We start from the raw sequence: 17531 nt of genomic DNA, 5'->3' as shown, positions 1-17531 counted from the left end.
TTGATTCTATCATATGAGCTATTTCTCTGGCTCTCCTACCATGTGTTTAAAAGGCAAATTTTTATTTATTTTTATTTAGATTTTTATTAGTGAAACACCATGAGGTACAGTTGTAGATTTACAAATTTTTGTGCTTGGGTTTCAGTTATACAATGATTGAATACCCATCCCTCCACCAGTGCCCATTCTCCACCACCACTGATCCCAGTATCCCTCTCCCCTCCATCCCCCCCATCCCACCCTGCCTCTGTGGCAGGGCATTCCTCCTTGTTCTCTCTCTCCTTTTGGGTGCCGTGGTTTGCAAAAGAGGCATTGAGTGGCAATCATGTTTGGTCTCTAGTCTACTTTCAGCATGCATCTCCCATCCTGGGAGGATCCTTCCAACACCCTTTACTTGGTGCTCCCTTCTCTATCTGAGCTGCCTTCTCCCCCAGCATGTGTGACTGGCCTCCAAGCCATGGAGTGAACCTCCTGGTACTTATCTCAGCTGTTCTTGGGGTTAGTCTCCTATTTTGTTACTTTATGTTCCCCAGATGAATGCAATCTTTCTGTGTCTATCCCGCTCTTTCTGACTCATTTCGCTTAGCATGATACTTTCCATGTAGTACCACTTGTATATAAATTTCATGACTTCATCTTTTCTAACAGCTACATAGTACTCCATTGTGTAGATGTACCAAAGTTTCTTTAACCAGTCATCTGTTCTCGGGCACTCAGGTTTTTTTCAGATTCTAGCTATTGTAAACAGTGCTGCAATGAGCAAACAAGTGCAGATGTCACTTCGACTGTACTTTTTTGCCTCTCTGGGATATATTCCCAGGAGTGGTATTGCTGGGTCAAATGGGAACTCAATTTCTGATTTTTTGAGAATCGTCCATACTGTTTTCTAAAAGGGCTGAACCAGTTGGCATTCCCACCAGCAATGGAGGAGGGTCCCTTTCTCGCCATATCCGTGCCAGCACCTGTTGCTTTTGTTCTAAAAGGCAAATTTTGGAGTCAGAGAATAGTATAGCAGTTAGGGTACTTGTCTTGCACACAGCTGATCCTGGCTTGATCCCCAGCACCAAATATAGTCCCCCGAGCACTACCAGGTGTGACCCCTGAGCACAGTGAATATGGCCCCCAATATTTTTCTTTTTTTTTTTTAAATTTTTTATTTTATTTTATTTATTTATTGAATCACTGTGGGAAAGGTTACAAAGCTTTCAGGTTTATGTCTCAGTCATGCAGATATCAAACACATTTCCCTTTACCAATACTTATTTTTTACCATGAAGAACCCCAATAAAACCCCACCCCCCACCCCTCCCCGTCCCTGTGAGGCAGATGAATTCTAGTTAACACTCTATCTGCTTTGATTAGATTCATTGTTCCAATAAAAGATTCACCACTATTATTTAGAGTTTACCCCCCCCCCCCCCCCCAAATCAGACATGCTGAAAAAGCATTGTGAAGTGATTTGCTTTCTACAGCTGGGTTCAAGAATTAAATGTTGGTTTTGGATTTCTGCTATTTTACCTATTGACCCTGGAAGTATTTCTACTGAAAGTCAGATAGTTAAGAAATTGGTTTCTGTGTTCTGGAGTCGTGGCCGTGCTGGAGAGCCGCTCGTGGGGGGCAACTGGTGACCTCGGTAGGGTGTGAAGGACGGACCGGAACGCCCCCCTTCCCATGAGGTTTTAGTCGCCCCCACACTCCCGGCTCATACCTGCTGTCCACAAGGCTCCCATGTGGCCGCCATCTTTCTTTCCAGAGAGGAGAGGGCGAATGGGGCAACACCCTTTCCCCTCCGGCAGACTTGATGGCCTGGATCAACGCATAGTCCGTTCACTTTTCTGCTGCAAGCTGCTGGGTTCTGCATTAAGTCCTTGTGCTTCTGGGGCCGTGGCTGTGCTGGAGAGCCGCTCGTGGGGGGTGACTGGTGACCTCGGTAGGGCGTGAAGGACGGACTGGAACGCCCCCCTTCCCATGAGGTTTTAGTCGCCCCCACACCCCCGGCTCATACCTGCTGTCCACAAGGCTCCCATGTGGCCGCCATCTTTCTTTCCAGAGGGAGGAGGGCGGAAGGGAGCAACACCCTTTCCCCTCTGGGCAGAAATGATTGCCTGGATTAACACATAGTCCTTTCACTTTTCTGCTCTAAGCTGCTGGGTTCTGCATTAGGTCATTGTGCTTCTGGGTCTGTGGCCGTGCTGGGGAGCCGCTCGTGGGGGGCAACTGGTGACCTCGGTAGGGCGTGAAGGACGGACCGGAACGCCCCCCTTCCCATGAGGTTTTAGTCACCCCCACACTCCTGGCTCATACCTGCTGTCCACAAGGCTCCCATGTGGCCGCCATCTTTCTTTCGAGAGAGGAGAGGGCGAATGGGGCAACACCCTTCCCCCTCCAGCAGACTTGATGGCCTGGATCAACGCATAGTCCGTTCACTTTTCTGCTCCAAGCTGCTGGGTTCTGCATTAAGTCCTTGTGCTTCTGGGGCCGTGGCTGTGCTGGAGAGCCGCTCGTGGGGGGCAACTGGTAACCTCGGTAGGGCGTGAAGGACGGACCGGAACGCCCCCCTTCCCATGAGGTTTTAGTCGCCCCCACACCCCCGGCTCATACCTGCTGTCCACAAGGCTCCCATGTGGCTGCCATCTTTCTTTCCAGAGGGAGGAGGGCGGAAGGGAGCAACACCCTTTCCCCTCTGGGCAGAAATGATTGCCTGGATTAACGCATAGTCCTTTCACTTTTCTGCTCCAAGCTGCTGGGTTCTGCATTAAGCCCTTGTGCTTCTGGGGCTGTGGCCGTGCTGGGGAGCCGCTCGTGGGGGGCAACTGGTGACCTCGGTAGGGCGTGAAGGACGGACCGGAACGCCCCCCTTCCCATGAGGTTTTAGTCGCCCCCACACTCCCGGCTCATACCTGCTGTCCACAAGGCTCCCATGTGGCCGCCATCTTTCTTTCCAGAGAGGAGAGGGCGAATGGGGCAACACCCTTCCCCCTCCGGCAGACTTGATGGCCTGGATCAACGCATAGTCCGTTCACTTTTCTGCTCCAAGCTGCTGGGTTCTGCATTAAGTCCTTGTGCTTCTGGGGCCGTGGATGTGCTGGAGAGCCGCTCGTGGGAGGTGACTGGTGACCTCGGTAGGGCGTGAAGGACGGACTGGAACGTCCCCCTTCCCATGAGGTTTTAGTCGCCCCCACACCCCCGGCTCATACCTGCTGTCCACAAGGCTCCCATGTGGCCGCCATCTTTCTTTCCAGAGGGAGGGGGGCGGAAGGGAGCAACACCCTTTCCCCTCTGGGCAGAAATGATTGCCTGGATTAACGCATAGTCCTTTCACTTTTCTGCTCCAAGCTGCTGGGTTCTGCATTAAGCCCTTGTGCTTCTGGGGCTGTGGCCGTGCTGGAGAGCCGCTCGTGGGGGGCAACTGGTGACCTCGGTAGGGTGTGAAGGACGGACCGGAACGCCCCCCTTCCCATGAGGTTTTAGTCGCCCCCACACTCCCGGCTCATACCTGCTGTCCACAAGGCTCCCATGTGGCCGCCATCTTTCTTTCCAGAGAGGAGAGGGCGAATGGGGCAACACCCTTTCCCCTCCGGCAGACTTGATGGCCTGGATCAACGCATAGTCCGTTCACTTTTCTGCTGCAAGCTGCTGGGTTCTGCATTAAGTCCTTGTGCTTCTGGGGCCGTGGCTGTGCTGGAGAGCCGCTCGTGGGGGGTGACTGGTGACCTCGGTAGGGCGTGAAGGACGGACTGGAACGCCCCCCTTCCCATGAGGTTTTAGTCGCCCCCACACCCCCGGCTCATACCTGCTGTCCACAAGGCTCCCATGTGGCCGCCATCTTTCTTTCCAGAGGGAGGAGGGCGGAAGGGAGCAACACCCTTTCCCCTCTGGGCAGAAATGATTGCCTGGATTAACACATAGTCCTTTCACTTTTCTGCTCCAAGCTGCTGGGTTCTGCATTAAGCCCTTGTGCTTCTGGGGTTGTGGCCGTGCTGGAGAGCCGCTCGTGGGGGGCAACTGGTGACCTCGGTAGGGCGTGAAGGACGGACCGGAACGCCCCCCTTCCCATGAGGTTTTAGTCGCCCCCACACCCCCGGCTCATACCTGCTGTCCACAAGGCTCCCATGAGGCCACCATCCTTCTTTCTAGAGAAGAGAGGGCGAATGGGGCAACACCCTTTCCCCTCCGGCAGACTTGATGGCCTGGATTAACGCATAGTCCTTTCACTCTTCTGCTCCAAGCTGCCGGGTTCTGCATTAAGTCCTTGTGCTTCTGGGGCCATGGCCGTGCTGGGGAGCCGCTCGTGGGGGGCAACTGTTGACCTCGGTAGGGCGTGAAGGACGGACCGGAACGCCCCCCTTCTCGTGAGGTTTTAGTCGCCCCCCACACCCCCGGCTCATACCTGCTGTCCACAAGGCTCCCATGCGGCCGCCATCCTTCTTTCCAGAGAAGAGAGGGCGAATGGGGCAACACCCTTTCCCCTCTGGGCAGAAATGATGGCCTGGGTAAACGCATCGTCCGTTCACTTTTCTGCTCTAAGCTGCTGGGTTCTGCATTAAGTCCTTGTGTTTCTGGGGCTGTGGCCGTGCTCCAAACTTAACTCTGATTTTCAGGGAGAAAGATTGGGTGGTTTACTTCTCATTGATCACTTTGTATATAGAGAGATGTCTTTAAAAGTCCTCGTTCCCGCATACTCGAGCTGTGTTTGTAGAGGCTTCTGGTCACCGGGGTTCCATCTGGGGGAGGCGGGATGCGGCACCTACTCCATCTGGAACTTGCCGGTGATCTCGGCTCTTTTTGGAAACTGTTTTTTCTTTTTTTTTTCCCCTCCGGGATCTGTGGTTCCCGCACCCTCCATGTGTTCCTTCTCTTATGCTGCACGCTTCCAGTATTTTTCTTAATTGATACATTTATTAAAAATATAGACTAATGATCCTGTGCTTAAATGCCATGTAGTTGTGTGCTGGCTTCTATAAAACAACTAGCTGTAAGAAACTCTTCAACAGATAGAAGTAAAAAAGACGACCAGAAATGACAAGACAGTGCCACTGCAGACATAATTCCCTTATAATTGATACTTGCTAGAAAATGGAATTTGCCATTATTTACCATTACACCAACATTGACGGACGCTGAGTATCACAGGCATGAGGGCGTTCTAGGACCACAAAATATCTTTTCATATGTTCCAGATGGTTTTTATTTTTCTTTTTGGGTCACACCCGGCAATGCACAGGGGTTACTCCTGGTCTTGCACTCAGGTCGTTACTCCTGGCAGTGCCCAGGGGACCACAGGGGATGCTGGGAATCGAACCCAGGCTGGCTGCGTGCAAGGCTAACGCCCTACCCACTGTACTGTCTGTTTCAGCTATGAAGGCCAGTCATCAGAGCCAAATTTGTTTCTTAGCAAGCAGGATGTTTAGGTCCATTCACTCATCAAAGAGTCTCTTACATCTTCCTGGGCCCACTCATTTGCAGACAGGAGAAACTGTAATCAGGTTCTTCATATCCTGCATCACATGTGATGACCTGCCTTCATATGTCATATGCTGTACAACTTTTTTTTTTTTGGATCACACCTGGCGGTGCACAGGGATTACTCCTGGCTCCTGCACTCAGGAATTACTCTTGGCGGTGCTCGGCGGACCATATGGGATGCTGGTAATCGAACTCAGGTCGGCCGTGTGCAAGGCAAACGCCCTACCCGCTGTGCTATCGTTCCAGCCCACCCCACCCCCCCGCCCCCGTTCAGCTTCTTTAAGATAAAGGGAGGGATTCACAGCAGGGCCAGATAGATGAGGAAATTCCCTATGGAGGAGATCACATCCTTGTGCATCTTCTGTTTTATCTCCTCAGGGTCCAGCGAGGCCCTCAGTCCAGAACATCGAGGAGCGTCTTCTCGGGCTTAGCATGGCTGAGCTCAGAGCTCTCAGCTGGCTGCCACCGGCCCCCATTACTTTAAAAAAAAAAGACAGATCTGGGGCCATGGAGATAGTCCAGGTGTTAGGTACATGTGAAGCATGCACGGGGCCCCAGGTCAGTCTCCAGCAATGCAGGACCCCCAAGTGTCAGCTGGCATGTTCTGGTGACCCTGAACACTGCCCGTGTGGCACTGAGGCCCAGATCCTTTGCTCTGGAGTAACTGTTTGTCCTGGTTATGACCTGGGGCCCCTGGGCACCTCTGGGAAGACCGCCCCTCCACTGACAGAAGGCTCCTCTGCTGGCCTTCCTGTTTTATCAGGTCAAAAGCACTCCTGGGTGTGCGCATTAAAGAGCAAACGGCCAAAGATAAGGCCACAGTCCCCAGAACCAGCCCCTCACCATGCTGTGGCCCAGTAGCAAGCCCCAGGGGACAGTGTGAGGCTGCATCGCAGGGACCAGTGGGGCCGCTGCTCTGGCAGACGGAAGGACAAGCTTATGATGGAAGGTAGGAACGTTCTCCTGGGTCACGCTTTCCCCAGCCCTTACATGGGGCACCCGCGGTGGAGAGACCCATCTGTGGTGTGCTCAACTTGGGGTTGAGGAAGCTTTGCTCCCACTGGCAGGCAGACAGTCCTCGGCTCCTGGGCTCATGGCTGAGCTGCCAGAATGATAACGACAACTGCTCTTCAAAATCCTCATGTTGCCTTGTGGTTTTCTTCTTTTTTGTTCTGTTTTGTTTTTGATTTTGCCATTCCCGACAGTGCTCAGGACTTCTTTCTGGTTTTGCTCTCAGGGATTACTCTTGGTGGTGCTGGGGGGACTCTACAGGGTGCTGGGGATTGAACCCGGGTCAGCCACATGCAGGGCAAGCGCCCTACCTGCCGTGCTATCTCTCTATCTCTTTAGCTCACCTCTCACCTCTTACCTCAGCAGAGAAGCAGGACTTTGATCTCCTGGTGATTGGAGGGGGATCCGGTGGCCTCGCCTGTGCCAAGGAAGGTACGTATCCACATCTGTGACCCTCTGGCATGGCAGCATGTGTAATCTTTGGGAAGCGGGCACAGAGACAGTTGTGCTGTTCTGGTGACTGAATGCTGAGTGACCCCTGAGTGGCCCGGTATGGGTTGCATGATTCCTGAGCACCCACCTAGGGCCACTCCAGCGGCTGAATGCAGTGTCTGCTATGCCTCCGCTGTGTCTGCACCACCTAGCAGCCCAGGGGGTACTCCCAAGTGGCAGGCACCCTCTTCCTGGGCTCCAGTCTAGACCCTGCCCCAGACCCAGTGCTACTCTGGTCCCAGCCTCCCTGCTGTTCTGCACAGGTCTCTGGAGTCTGTCTAGCCTGGTCACCTGCCCTGCAGTCTGCTGGGCCCAGCCCTGCCTTGCCCACCCAGGCTGCATGGCTGCTGCACGGCTCCTGCTTCTCACTCCGATTCTGCTGCTGCGGGGCTGCTTAGAATCGCGCTGTTTGACCAAGCACATGTGGTGCCCGGGCACAAGTGTCTCCTGATGATCCCTTCTTGAGATGTGTACTTGGGCACTCTCTGCCTTTGGAGAAGCCCGTTTTCTCTCTCTTCCTTTCTCTCTCTCACTCCTTCCCTTTCCTCAAAAAGCCTCCAGATAAAATATACTTTTTACTTCCAAAAATGATTAAATAAATAAGTTACGCTGTTCCTGCAGTGTGTCTGATGATCTATCTCGTTTCCACCACTGTCCCCACTTGCTCTTCATGCTAGCACTGTCCTGCAGAGCCCGATTTGGTTGGGCAGCTGTGGCTCCCTCTTGTGGGCTCCTAGGGGTGCTGCTCCGTGAAGCTATTTCGAATGAACCAGGATTCAGGATCCGGTGATGCTTAGTGTTCTTACCACATTCTACTGCCACTCAGGTGGAAAACAGATGGCACGTGTGCACCAGGGCTCTGTACCCTGGAAGAGAGGCGAGGAGAGGAGACCAGGGCCAAAGCAGGGCTGAGCAGGCCCCCAGGCTCTCTGGCTCACTGATATCCAAAGCTGGGTTCTAGAACCATAGATGATGTAAAGGAAGTTGACTGTCCACTACTTTGTCCCAGGAGGTGCGGGGATGGTGGGGTCCTGAAGTGGGAGGCAGGAACCATGGGAGTCTTCTAGCTGAGGGGCCCCCAAAGTGATAAGAGCTTCTTACTCTACTGGACCACAGAACCACACGGGAAGGGGGCTGCCCGAGAACCAGGAGTCCCAGTGATACTCCCTCTGGCAGAACACTCTGGGCGCTGTGTCTATTGCTGATGTCACCTTTCCAGGGACTCTGCTCACTGCAGCACTCCTGGTGGCATTTCTCCTTGTGGGTGATCTTAGGTTCTATGTCGTTTTTGTTTGGTGGGGGAAAGGGGTAAAGGGGCACCATATCAGCAGCTCTTGTCAGTCCTGGCAGTGTTCAGGAAAGTACATGGTGTTGGACCTGAACCATCTCCCCCATGATGTGATTGTGTGCACTGATGCTTTGTACCATCTCCGTAGCCTGGATCTCGTTGATTTTCCTAGTTTGATGGAGATGTAATTGACTTACAATAAACTATACGTCAAGGGGTATACATCAAGTGTCCTACGGTCTGTCATAGTCTACAGTGTATGGGGAAGCCACCTCTGCAGTGACACACGATGTCATGGGCCGTCCGTGTACACAGGCTACTTTCAGAAGCTCCCCACACTCAAGCATCAGAAATGGGTTTTGTCATGGTTCTGAGGCTTGAAGTCCATGCGCTGGGCTGTTTCTCCTTGGCTAGCAGGAGACTGCCTCTCCTGTGACCTCCTGGTGCATCTGCTCCAGTTGCATGTGAAGATGCCGATCAGACTGGCTGGGTTAGGGCCTGTGAGGACCCCACCTTCCTCGAGGTCACATCACTAGGTATTAAGGCTACAACAAAGGAATTGGGGGAGGATGCAAGCCCCCAAGTTTTCTCAAGCCTAGAGAATCCCTTCCTGCTCCTCTTCCCTCCAGCAGCCCCAACTAACTGGTGATTTTTTCTCTCGATGGTGACTGCATCTTCTAGAAGTCTGTCAACTCAGAACCATGATGTGTGCATTCTTTCTGACTTCTTTCTCATAACCTGATGACTTGAGTTCCATCTCTGATGCCGTGTGCACCCAGAATCCATCCCTGCTTGTTAATCTTCCGTTGTCTGGGTCCATCACATCTTGTTCATTTACTCAGATGCACATTTGGGGGTTTCCAGAAGGCCACTGTGAACTGTGCTGCTTGGAATAATTAACAGTGTGTGTTTATGTGGGCATATATTTTACATTCTCTTGGGTAGATGTCAAAAAGTGGAAATTCTGGGTTATGTAGTGTATTTATTTAGTTTTAGGGTTTTTTCCTCCCTTTTTCTTTTTGTGTTGCCAGGGGTTGAGCCCAGATCCCCACGTATGCAAGGCAAGTGCTCTTCTGCCTAGCCACATCTCTAAATCGAGTCTTTTATTTACTTCAATCATATCTAGTTAGTCTTAGTCTTTTCTTTCAGGTCTTTCACATATTTTGTCAGAATAATCCCTAATGGTTTCACGTTTTTTAAACAACGGCATAATTGATCTATAAATAGTGTCTGTAGAAATCATTCATTTATGGTCTGGAGTGATAGTGAGCAGGTAAGGTTCTTGCCTTGCATGTGGCCAACCTGGGTTCGATCTCTGGCACCTCATTTGGTTCCCCGAGCCCAACCAGGAGTGGTCCCTGAGCTCATAGCCAGGAGAAAGCCCTGAGCATAGGTGTTGTAGGTCAAAAACCAAAACAAATAAAATGCATCATTTATCCACTCGTTTCTGCTATAGTCTCACTTGTACAACCACCACCCCAGTTAGTTACAGAGTGTTCCCATCAGCCCCACTCCGATGCTCTGGATGCATATCTCCTTATTCCCTCCTCTCCTCAGCCCCCAGTATCCCTGATCTACTTTCTATCTCTTTGAATTTGTCCATCCTGGAAATTTCATATAGATGAGTGATCTTCGTTCATTGCTTTTTTGGCTGTTGATGGTGCTAGGGATCAAACCCAGGGCCTCACATGTGCACAGCATCTGCTCTCCCACTGAGCTGCGTCCCCCCGCCTTACCGTAGTGCTTTCAGCGTTCATTTGTCAGGATTTCATCCTTTTTTATGACTGAATAGTATCTGCTGTGTGAATATTCCACACTTTGTCCACTTGTTCTTGATCGACACATGGATTCTCTCCACTTTTGGCTTTTGCAGATCTTGCTGCTGTGATCACTGGCGTGTGTGCAGGCTTTTGTGTGGACGTGTATTTTCTCTGGCGTATAGCTAGGAGCGAAATTGCTCGGTTGTGAGAACTCAGGGCTTCACTTCTGGAGAAACTCCAGACTGGTTTCCGCGTGTTCCCGCCAGCAGTAGCACCAGAGGGCTTGAGTTTCTCCACACCTAGACAATGCTTGTCTATGCTTGTCTGACTGCCTCTGGTGCTTCTTAAGTAGGTGGGAAGTGTAGTTCAGTGTCAGTAACTTGCACTTTCCTAATCAGTGACATGAGGTATCTTTTTGTACATGTATTGGTCAGTTGTATGTCCACAGAGAAAAGTCTATGCAGAAGCTTTTATTTAAAAAAAATTATTTTTGGTTTTTGGGCCACACCCAGTGGTGCTCAGGGATTACTGTTGGCTCTGTGCTAAGGCACCAGTCCTGGTGGTGCTCAGTGTCAGCTTCATGGAACGCAAGTGCCCTACCCACTGTTCTGTCCTCCACCTCCTCTCCTGCCCATCTCTCCTGAGGTGGCAAGTCTGTGGTCTTCCTTGTCTTTGTCTTTGGTTGTGGGACTCTGGTTGCTCTTTGGATTTCCTCTTTTGACGAAATGTAAGCCTTTGAATAACATGGTGTGTGTGTTGTAGTTCTAAAGTGTTGTTCTGGGCCAGAGTGATAGCACAGCAGTAGAGCGTTTGCTTTGCATGTGGCCAACCAGGATTTGATCCCTGGCATCCCATATACCCCCAGCATACCACCAGAGGAATTACTCAGGAGTAATTTCTGTGTGCAGAGCCAGGAGTAACCCCTGAGCATCACTGGCTGTGACTCCAAAAAGCCCCCCCCCCAAAAAAAACCCTTTTTTCTGTTGTAGTTCATTGAGCTTTTTGGGTCTGTGGATTTGTAAATTTTAGCAATTTCTGAGGCTTTTCAGTTATAATTCTTCAGATTCTCTCTCTCTCTCTCTCTCTACTTTTGGCGACTTTAATTACATGTCACTTACTCTGCTGGAGGTTACATCTTATTGGAATTCATTTTAGAATAATTTATTTTCTCTTTGGGTGGGTGGTGGGTGGGGGTCACAACCATTGGTGCTCACGGTTCTGTGCTCAGGGATCTTTCCTGGTGAGCTGGCAAGCTCAGGGGACCATGTATGGTGCAGGCGATTGGGTTGACCTTGTGCAAGGCAAGTGCTCTACCTACCGTAATGTCGCTCAGGTCCCTTTAGGGCAGTTTCTGTGCCTGTGTTTTCAGAGTTACTAATTCCTCAGTTCTGATCTACATTCCTCAATGTCTCAGTGTCCTCAAGATTCCTAATGTCTGATATACCATTCGTTCCCATCAAGAGATTGCATTTCTTTTATTTTTGTCTCTGCAAGTTCAACTCGAACCCTTTCTTATTTCTTCCATGTTGCATTTTGACATTGTGAATATATGAGATACAACTAAAAGGTCAGTTTTGCTGCTCTATTTTTGCCAATTCTGACATCTGTGATAGTTCTTGATTAATTTCTGTTGAGTAGTATTTGCTTAATTGCTCTCTCTTTTTTTCTTTTTTGTGATATAGTGTTTTTTTTCATCCAGTAGGTGATATTGGATGAAAAAGGGATGACATTGGATGATAAAGGGCGGAGCGATAGCATAGCGGGTAGGGCATTTGCCTTGTGAGCAGCCAGCCTGGCCGAGCCAGGTTTGATTCCTCCACTCCTCTTGGAGAACCCGGCAAGCTACCGAGAGTATCTCGCCCGCACAGCAGAGCCTGGCAAGCTACCGGTGACAAATTCAATATGCCAAACACAGTAACAACAAGTCTCACAATGGAGACGTTACTGGGCCTGCTCGAGCAAATCGATGAACAACGGGAGGAGAGTGTTCGTTTTGTTTGTAAGGTAGTTCACAATATTTGATTACATTTAATATTCAAACACCAGTTCCACCACCATTATACCTTCCCGTCACCATATTTGGGATGTTTCCATCCCAAACCCCAATCCCTGTCCCAAAGCAGAACCGAAATAATATATTTTGTATCGTTTGTTATGAAAAACCGCTGAAAATGCTACAAAAAGTTATCCATAGAGGAAAGAGTGTGAAGATTGTTCTATTTTGACAGGGGCCATTAAGACCTTCTGTAAGATATCACTAACATGTTGTTAAAGGTTGAGCCTTGTGAACTTTCATATATGTATTTGTAAAATATATATATATATATATATATTTCCTTCTATGATTGGTTGCCTACTATTTGACCCCCATCAAATGTGGTGCAGTACTCTTGTAATATGGGTAGGGTGTGTCTGATGTGTCATATGGCCACAAATGAGGCTGCACAGTCCAGGAATATGTTCATTTGTGCATGAGGCTTGGCCCGAGCGTGTGGGGAGTGGCCTTGAGCACGGCAGCAGTTGGGTTCTGGAGGTTTTCAGCTGCCAGGGCTGGGTCCCTTGGGGCGGGGAGGGTTCTCCCCCGTCCCTCTCTGGGGTGCCCTGAGTGAAACAGCCGAATGCAGGGTCCGGTGGCATGGCTATGGCGAGTGTCATGTTATGCTCCCTTCTGGGAGAGAAGGACATGTGATCTGGATGGTGGTCGATGATGGAATTATCTGGCGCCAGCCAGAGGTGGTTTATGGGCGCGACTGCTGGGTCACCGGAGACAAGGGGAAACGGGCAGAGGATCTCCGCTCCCAGTCGCTTGAACCCAGAGTTCTCAGTCATAGAGTTCTGCATACCTGGGTTTTGTCAGACTTTACTTGTGCGTAAGGCTCGGCCCGAGCGTGTGGGAAGCGGCCTTGAACATGGTGGTGGTTGGGTTCTGGAGGTTTTCCACTGCCGGAGCTAGGTCCCTTGGGGCAGGGAGGGCTTTCCCCCACCCCCCCGGGGCGCCCCGAGTGAAACAGCCTGGCGTGGAGTCTGATGGCATGGCTATATGGCAAGCGTCATGTTGTGCTCCCTTGGCTCTCTTTTTTTGTTTGTTTAGTTTGGGGGCTACACCTGGCTCAGTTTGACTGGTAGGGGGTGAGGGTTGTGCTTGCAAGAGTTCAGTGGTCCATGTGGTGCCAGCCTCAAACCCAGGCTTCTCCCATGCAAAGCATGTGATCCAGCCCTTAGAGCCATCCCCAGGACTATTTTACTCTTTATGACTTTTATTTTCTGACTTTTTTGCATGCCTTGTCATCTTAAATTTTTTTACATTTTTATTTATATACTTTTTATAAATAAAAACATTTTAATTTAAAATTTTGTTTTGTGGGGGCTGGAGTGCAAGTACAGCAGGTAGGGCATTTGCCTTGCTCGCGGCCGATCAGAGTTCGATTCCCAGCATCCCATATGGTTCCCCGAGCACTGCCAGGAGTAATTCCTGAGTGCAGAGCCAGGAGTAACCCCTGAGCATTGCCAGGTGTGACCCAAAAAGCCAAAAACAAAAAATTTTTGTTTTGTTTTGGGGTCATATCCAGCAGTACTCAAGGATTACTTCTCTCTCTGCACTCAGGACTCATTCCTGGCAGGGTTTCGGGGGCCATATGGGGCACCAGGGATTGAACTCAGGTGGGCAGCGTGCAAGGCAAATGCCCTATAGGTTGTACTATCTTTCCAGCCTCTGGTCGGAGATAGCACAGTGGGTAGGGTGTTTGTCTTGCACGCACCAACCTGGGTTTGATTGGCAGCATCCCATATGGTCCCCTGAGCACCGCCAGAAGTAACTCCTGAGTGCAGAGCCAGGAGTAAGCCCTGTGCATCGCCGGGTATGACCCAAAAAGCAAAAAAAAAAAAAGCATTTTTTAAATTTTTGGGCTTTTTGTGTCCAGCCCACACTCTGATTTCATCCTTGGTAGTTTTTGTTTCAGTGCCAGACACTTTGAACTTTGTTGATTTGTAGATACTTTGTATTTCTAGAAATGTTCTTTTTTCTTCATGTTCTGGGCTGTAGATACATTACCAAGAGATAATTAAATCCTTTTTATTTTTTCATTTTAAGATCTGTTAGGTCTGGAGCTGTGCCTGGTCTAAGGCCTGTTATTCTCAAGCCAGGACGTGGAGTATCTTGGTGCTTTTACAAAACCCCCGACAGGCTGAGTTTTCTCCCAGCTGGCTTCCAGGAGGAGGCGCTCTGCCTGAGTGTGCGAGCACCGTCCCCTCTGAGTCCCTGGAGATTTCTCCTGCTCTCGCACACCTGCCACCTCCCTGCTCCTCTGTGCCATGAACTCAAGGGGCCTCATCTCCTAACGCCCCCCCACCCTGACTCTGCTGTGGCTGCCTTCCTTGGTGGCATCCCAGTGACTTTCCAGTGGTGGGACCCGCCTCATTTCTTCTTCGCTGTCACAGTGCATGCTCGGGCCTTCATTTTCAATTTCCTTTTTTTTTTTTTTTTTTGCTTTTTGGGTCACACCCGGTGATGCTCAGAGGTTACTCCTGGCTTTGCACTCAGGAATCACTCCTGGTGGTGCTCAGGGGACCATATGGGATGCTGGGAATCGAACCTGGGTCAGCCACGTGCAAGGCTAACGCCCTACCCGCTGTGCTATTGCTCCAGCCCCCTTCATCTTCAATTTTTTGCAACTGTTATTTCACGTATTGTGCCTGGATCTTGGCTGCTTTTAGTGGAGGTACAGATCATCCCTGTTGTACCTTTATGCTCCAGGTAGGGGGGTTAGACCCTCACTGTGTGAAGACTCCCCCCCTTTAGTGGATGCATTTCCATCCTGCACTGGAATCTCAGTTGAGCACAATGGGTTTGAAGCGAGGGCTTTTAAAACTTTTGTCCTTTTTTTTTTTTAACAATTCTCACAAATTTTCTTTTATTAAAGTATTTTAAATAATTCCAGTTAAAACTTTGGTTCTGATTCCGTCTTTAGAAAGCCATGAATACACCCCAGCATGCTATTCTCATCTTTTGTCATTTCTGGCTACTCCCAGTGGCGCTTGTTTTTTCACTCTCATTGTTGACTGTGTTCATTGTTTGTCAGGCTGATCATGGGTAGCACGCTCGCCTGGCTCAGAAGCTGGGACTTGTGGCCCCAGGGGGCTCTGCTGGTGACCAGAGGGAAGCGGGGGACTCCAGGTGGGCGCTGGGCCTGCCTCCTTCGGGCGCTCACTGCTCCTCAACCTGCCGTTTCTGTCCGAGCTTGAGTAACTTCCTCCTGAGAGGGCAGCAGCTGCCCAGCTGGGGACTCTGATGAGGGTCAGGTCACTCAGGTGTGGTCCAGGGGGCAGCAGACAGGAGGCGAGCTGGGGGCTGGGTGGCTCCAGGTCCCCAGCCTCCCCGTGGTGTGGGCACATGTGAGTGGCTTGTGCGCGCTCTGCATGGGAGCCGAGTTCTTGCTGAATGTCTGTCCTGGAGTTGGGAGGTCTGGGTGGGGGTGGGGAGGGGTGGGGGTGGGGGCCTGGTTCGTGCTGCTACCCAGGGTGGGTACTGGAGAGCTCCCAGCTGTGCTCACAGCTCACCGCAGGTGCCAGCCGGCAGTGGGGGTGTCTGTAGGCATAGCTGTGGCAGGCACTCACCGGGGCCCTTCCCACCCTCTTCTGGAGCTTCCTGGGCTCCCATGGGCCTCAGCCCACGCTGACACCTGCCGCAGACTGGCTCGGTCGAAGACCACCAGGCTGAGGGGAGACCAGGTGAAGGTGCACAGGAAAGCAGGAGATTCGGCGCGTTGGACAGACAGACACCAACACAAGAGAGGTTGAGTGCTGCTGCGGTTTATTGCATCCAGAGTTCTTTTTATACAGTTACAGAAACAACGTGGCAAAGCACACATTACATCAGACCATGGGTCATGTTCCCAAGACAACAGGGGGCACGTACACGTTCTGTTTTAAGATTAGGGCAGAAGATCCACTTGTTCCAATAAAATATCTGAGTGAAATATTATGTTCCTTATAATTCCTTCATAAGGAACTTACTTTTACTGACATTAAGTTTTTATTTCCCTAAAAACGCCTACCCATAAACTAAAAAAATATCAGGACTTTATAAGAACTAATATTAAACTCTACTTTACTAGCAGGCATGTAAAAATCAGAATTTTGCAAAAACTAATATTAACTCTACTAGCAAGCATCTTTCCAAGGCCAAAAGTTAAATCAAGATATTTAACAAGCAGGCTCCTATTCCCACAGAATGGCAAGTGAAGACTGCGTGTCAGAGGCGCCTAGAAAACAGTGAAAGGGGGCTGCCGGAGGCATAGACCCGTAGGTCACGAACCTCCCATTCCCAGGGACCCAGGCCCTTGCCTGAGCCCCCTTGCAGCATGTTGCTACGTGGGCGACGCCGTGACCGGCGTGGCAGACACCCACCTGCTCCTTTGTCTTCTCTCGGCAGCTGCTCAGCTGGGCAAGAAGGTGGCGGTGCTGGACTATGTGGACCCTTCTCCCCGAGGTAGGCGCCTGCCCCCCGCACATGTCCTGGCCAAGGGAAAGGCGGGGGCCCTATTCCTGGGTAGGAGGAGGGCGGCTGAGTCCAGAAGCTTCCCCATGTCTGTCCTGCGTTCCCGAAGGCTACCCTGCACCCGAATGAACTGCCCGTACAGCAGGTCACTTAAAACACTGCTGGACAAAGACCGTGGAAAGGGAATGAGGGTCACTGAGCCCTTCTCCTTACCCGTCACGCCACCTTAAGTTCAAGTTGCCACAAACCTGCCCATGCAGTTGAGAACCGACTGCTCCTCACGGCATGAGTCACTCATTTTCAAGTGGCCCCAGACACAATTCTGAGCACGGTGGGGTTCATCTGGGCTGCGTCTGAGTGATGCTCCATGACAGCCTCGAAGGAACCCCGAGATCTGCGGCATGGGCGGCCCCTGGGTGTCCCTGGCTCTCACTTAGTTAACCAATCAGTTCATTCATTTTGGTTTGGGGGCCACCCCCGGGGATGCTCAGGACTGACTCCTGGTTCTGTGCTCAGGGATCCCTTCTGGTGGGCTCGAGGGACCAGGCGGGATGCCGGGGATTGAGTCTGGGTCAGCCATCGCCGGCTCACTCTGCCCACTGTCTCTCTTGCCCCCTTATTTCATTTTATTTCATCTCACTTTGCTTTCTCACTCTAAAATGTGCTCTTCCCACTGGGCCAGGTACCCGCTGGGGGCTCGGCGGCACTTGTGTGAATGTCGGCTGCATCCCCAAGAAGCTGATGCACCAGGCGGCACTGCTGGGTGGCATGTTGCAGGACGCCCCCCACTATGGCTGGGAGGTGGCCCCGCCAGCCCGGCATGACTGGTGAGGAATGCGCCCGGGTGCTACACCTGCCCGCGGGTGGCTTCTGCATGACCTGCAGCCCCTTTGGTGATATCTGGACTCGTTTGGGGGGGTCACCAGTGGAGGCTGGGTGGGCAGTGCTGCTCCATCTACTCTGTAGTGCCCAGGGGTGCTGTTGGGTACCTGCACTACACAGGCAGCCCCCCACAGAA

General features: G+C 51.2%; 1 protein-coding gene across 2 annotated transcripts in view; it reads left to right on the top strand.

Annotated features, from left to right (window-relative positions):
* Positions 1–17531, top strand: part of TXNRD2 (thioredoxin reductase 2) — a 54599-nt gene that overhangs the window by 2063 nt on the left and 35005 nt on the right. The window contains exons 2-4 of one of the 2 annotated variants that reach the window (XM_056120346.1): positions 6844–6909; positions 16448–16504; positions 17196–17340. In XM_056120346.1, coding sequence (XP_055976321.1) covers positions 6844–6909; positions 16448–16504; positions 17196–17340 — 268 coding nt within the window. Of the gene's footprint in view, positions 1–6840; positions 6910–16447; positions 16505–17195; positions 17341–17531 lie in introns of both variants that reach the window. The other variant, XM_056120345.1, reaches the window with a different exon arrangement.

This window comes from Sorex fumeus, unplaced genomic scaffold (genome assembly GCF_029834395.1).
Source record: "Sorex fumeus unplaced genomic scaffold, SorFum_2.1 ptg000043l, whole genome shotgun sequence".
Taxonomy (NCBI): Eukaryota; Metazoa; Chordata; class Mammalia; order Eulipotyphla; family Soricidae; genus Sorex; species Sorex fumeus.
The sequence above is the reverse complement of the archived record's forward strand: the minus strand, read 5'-3'. Positions and strand labels throughout refer to the sequence as shown.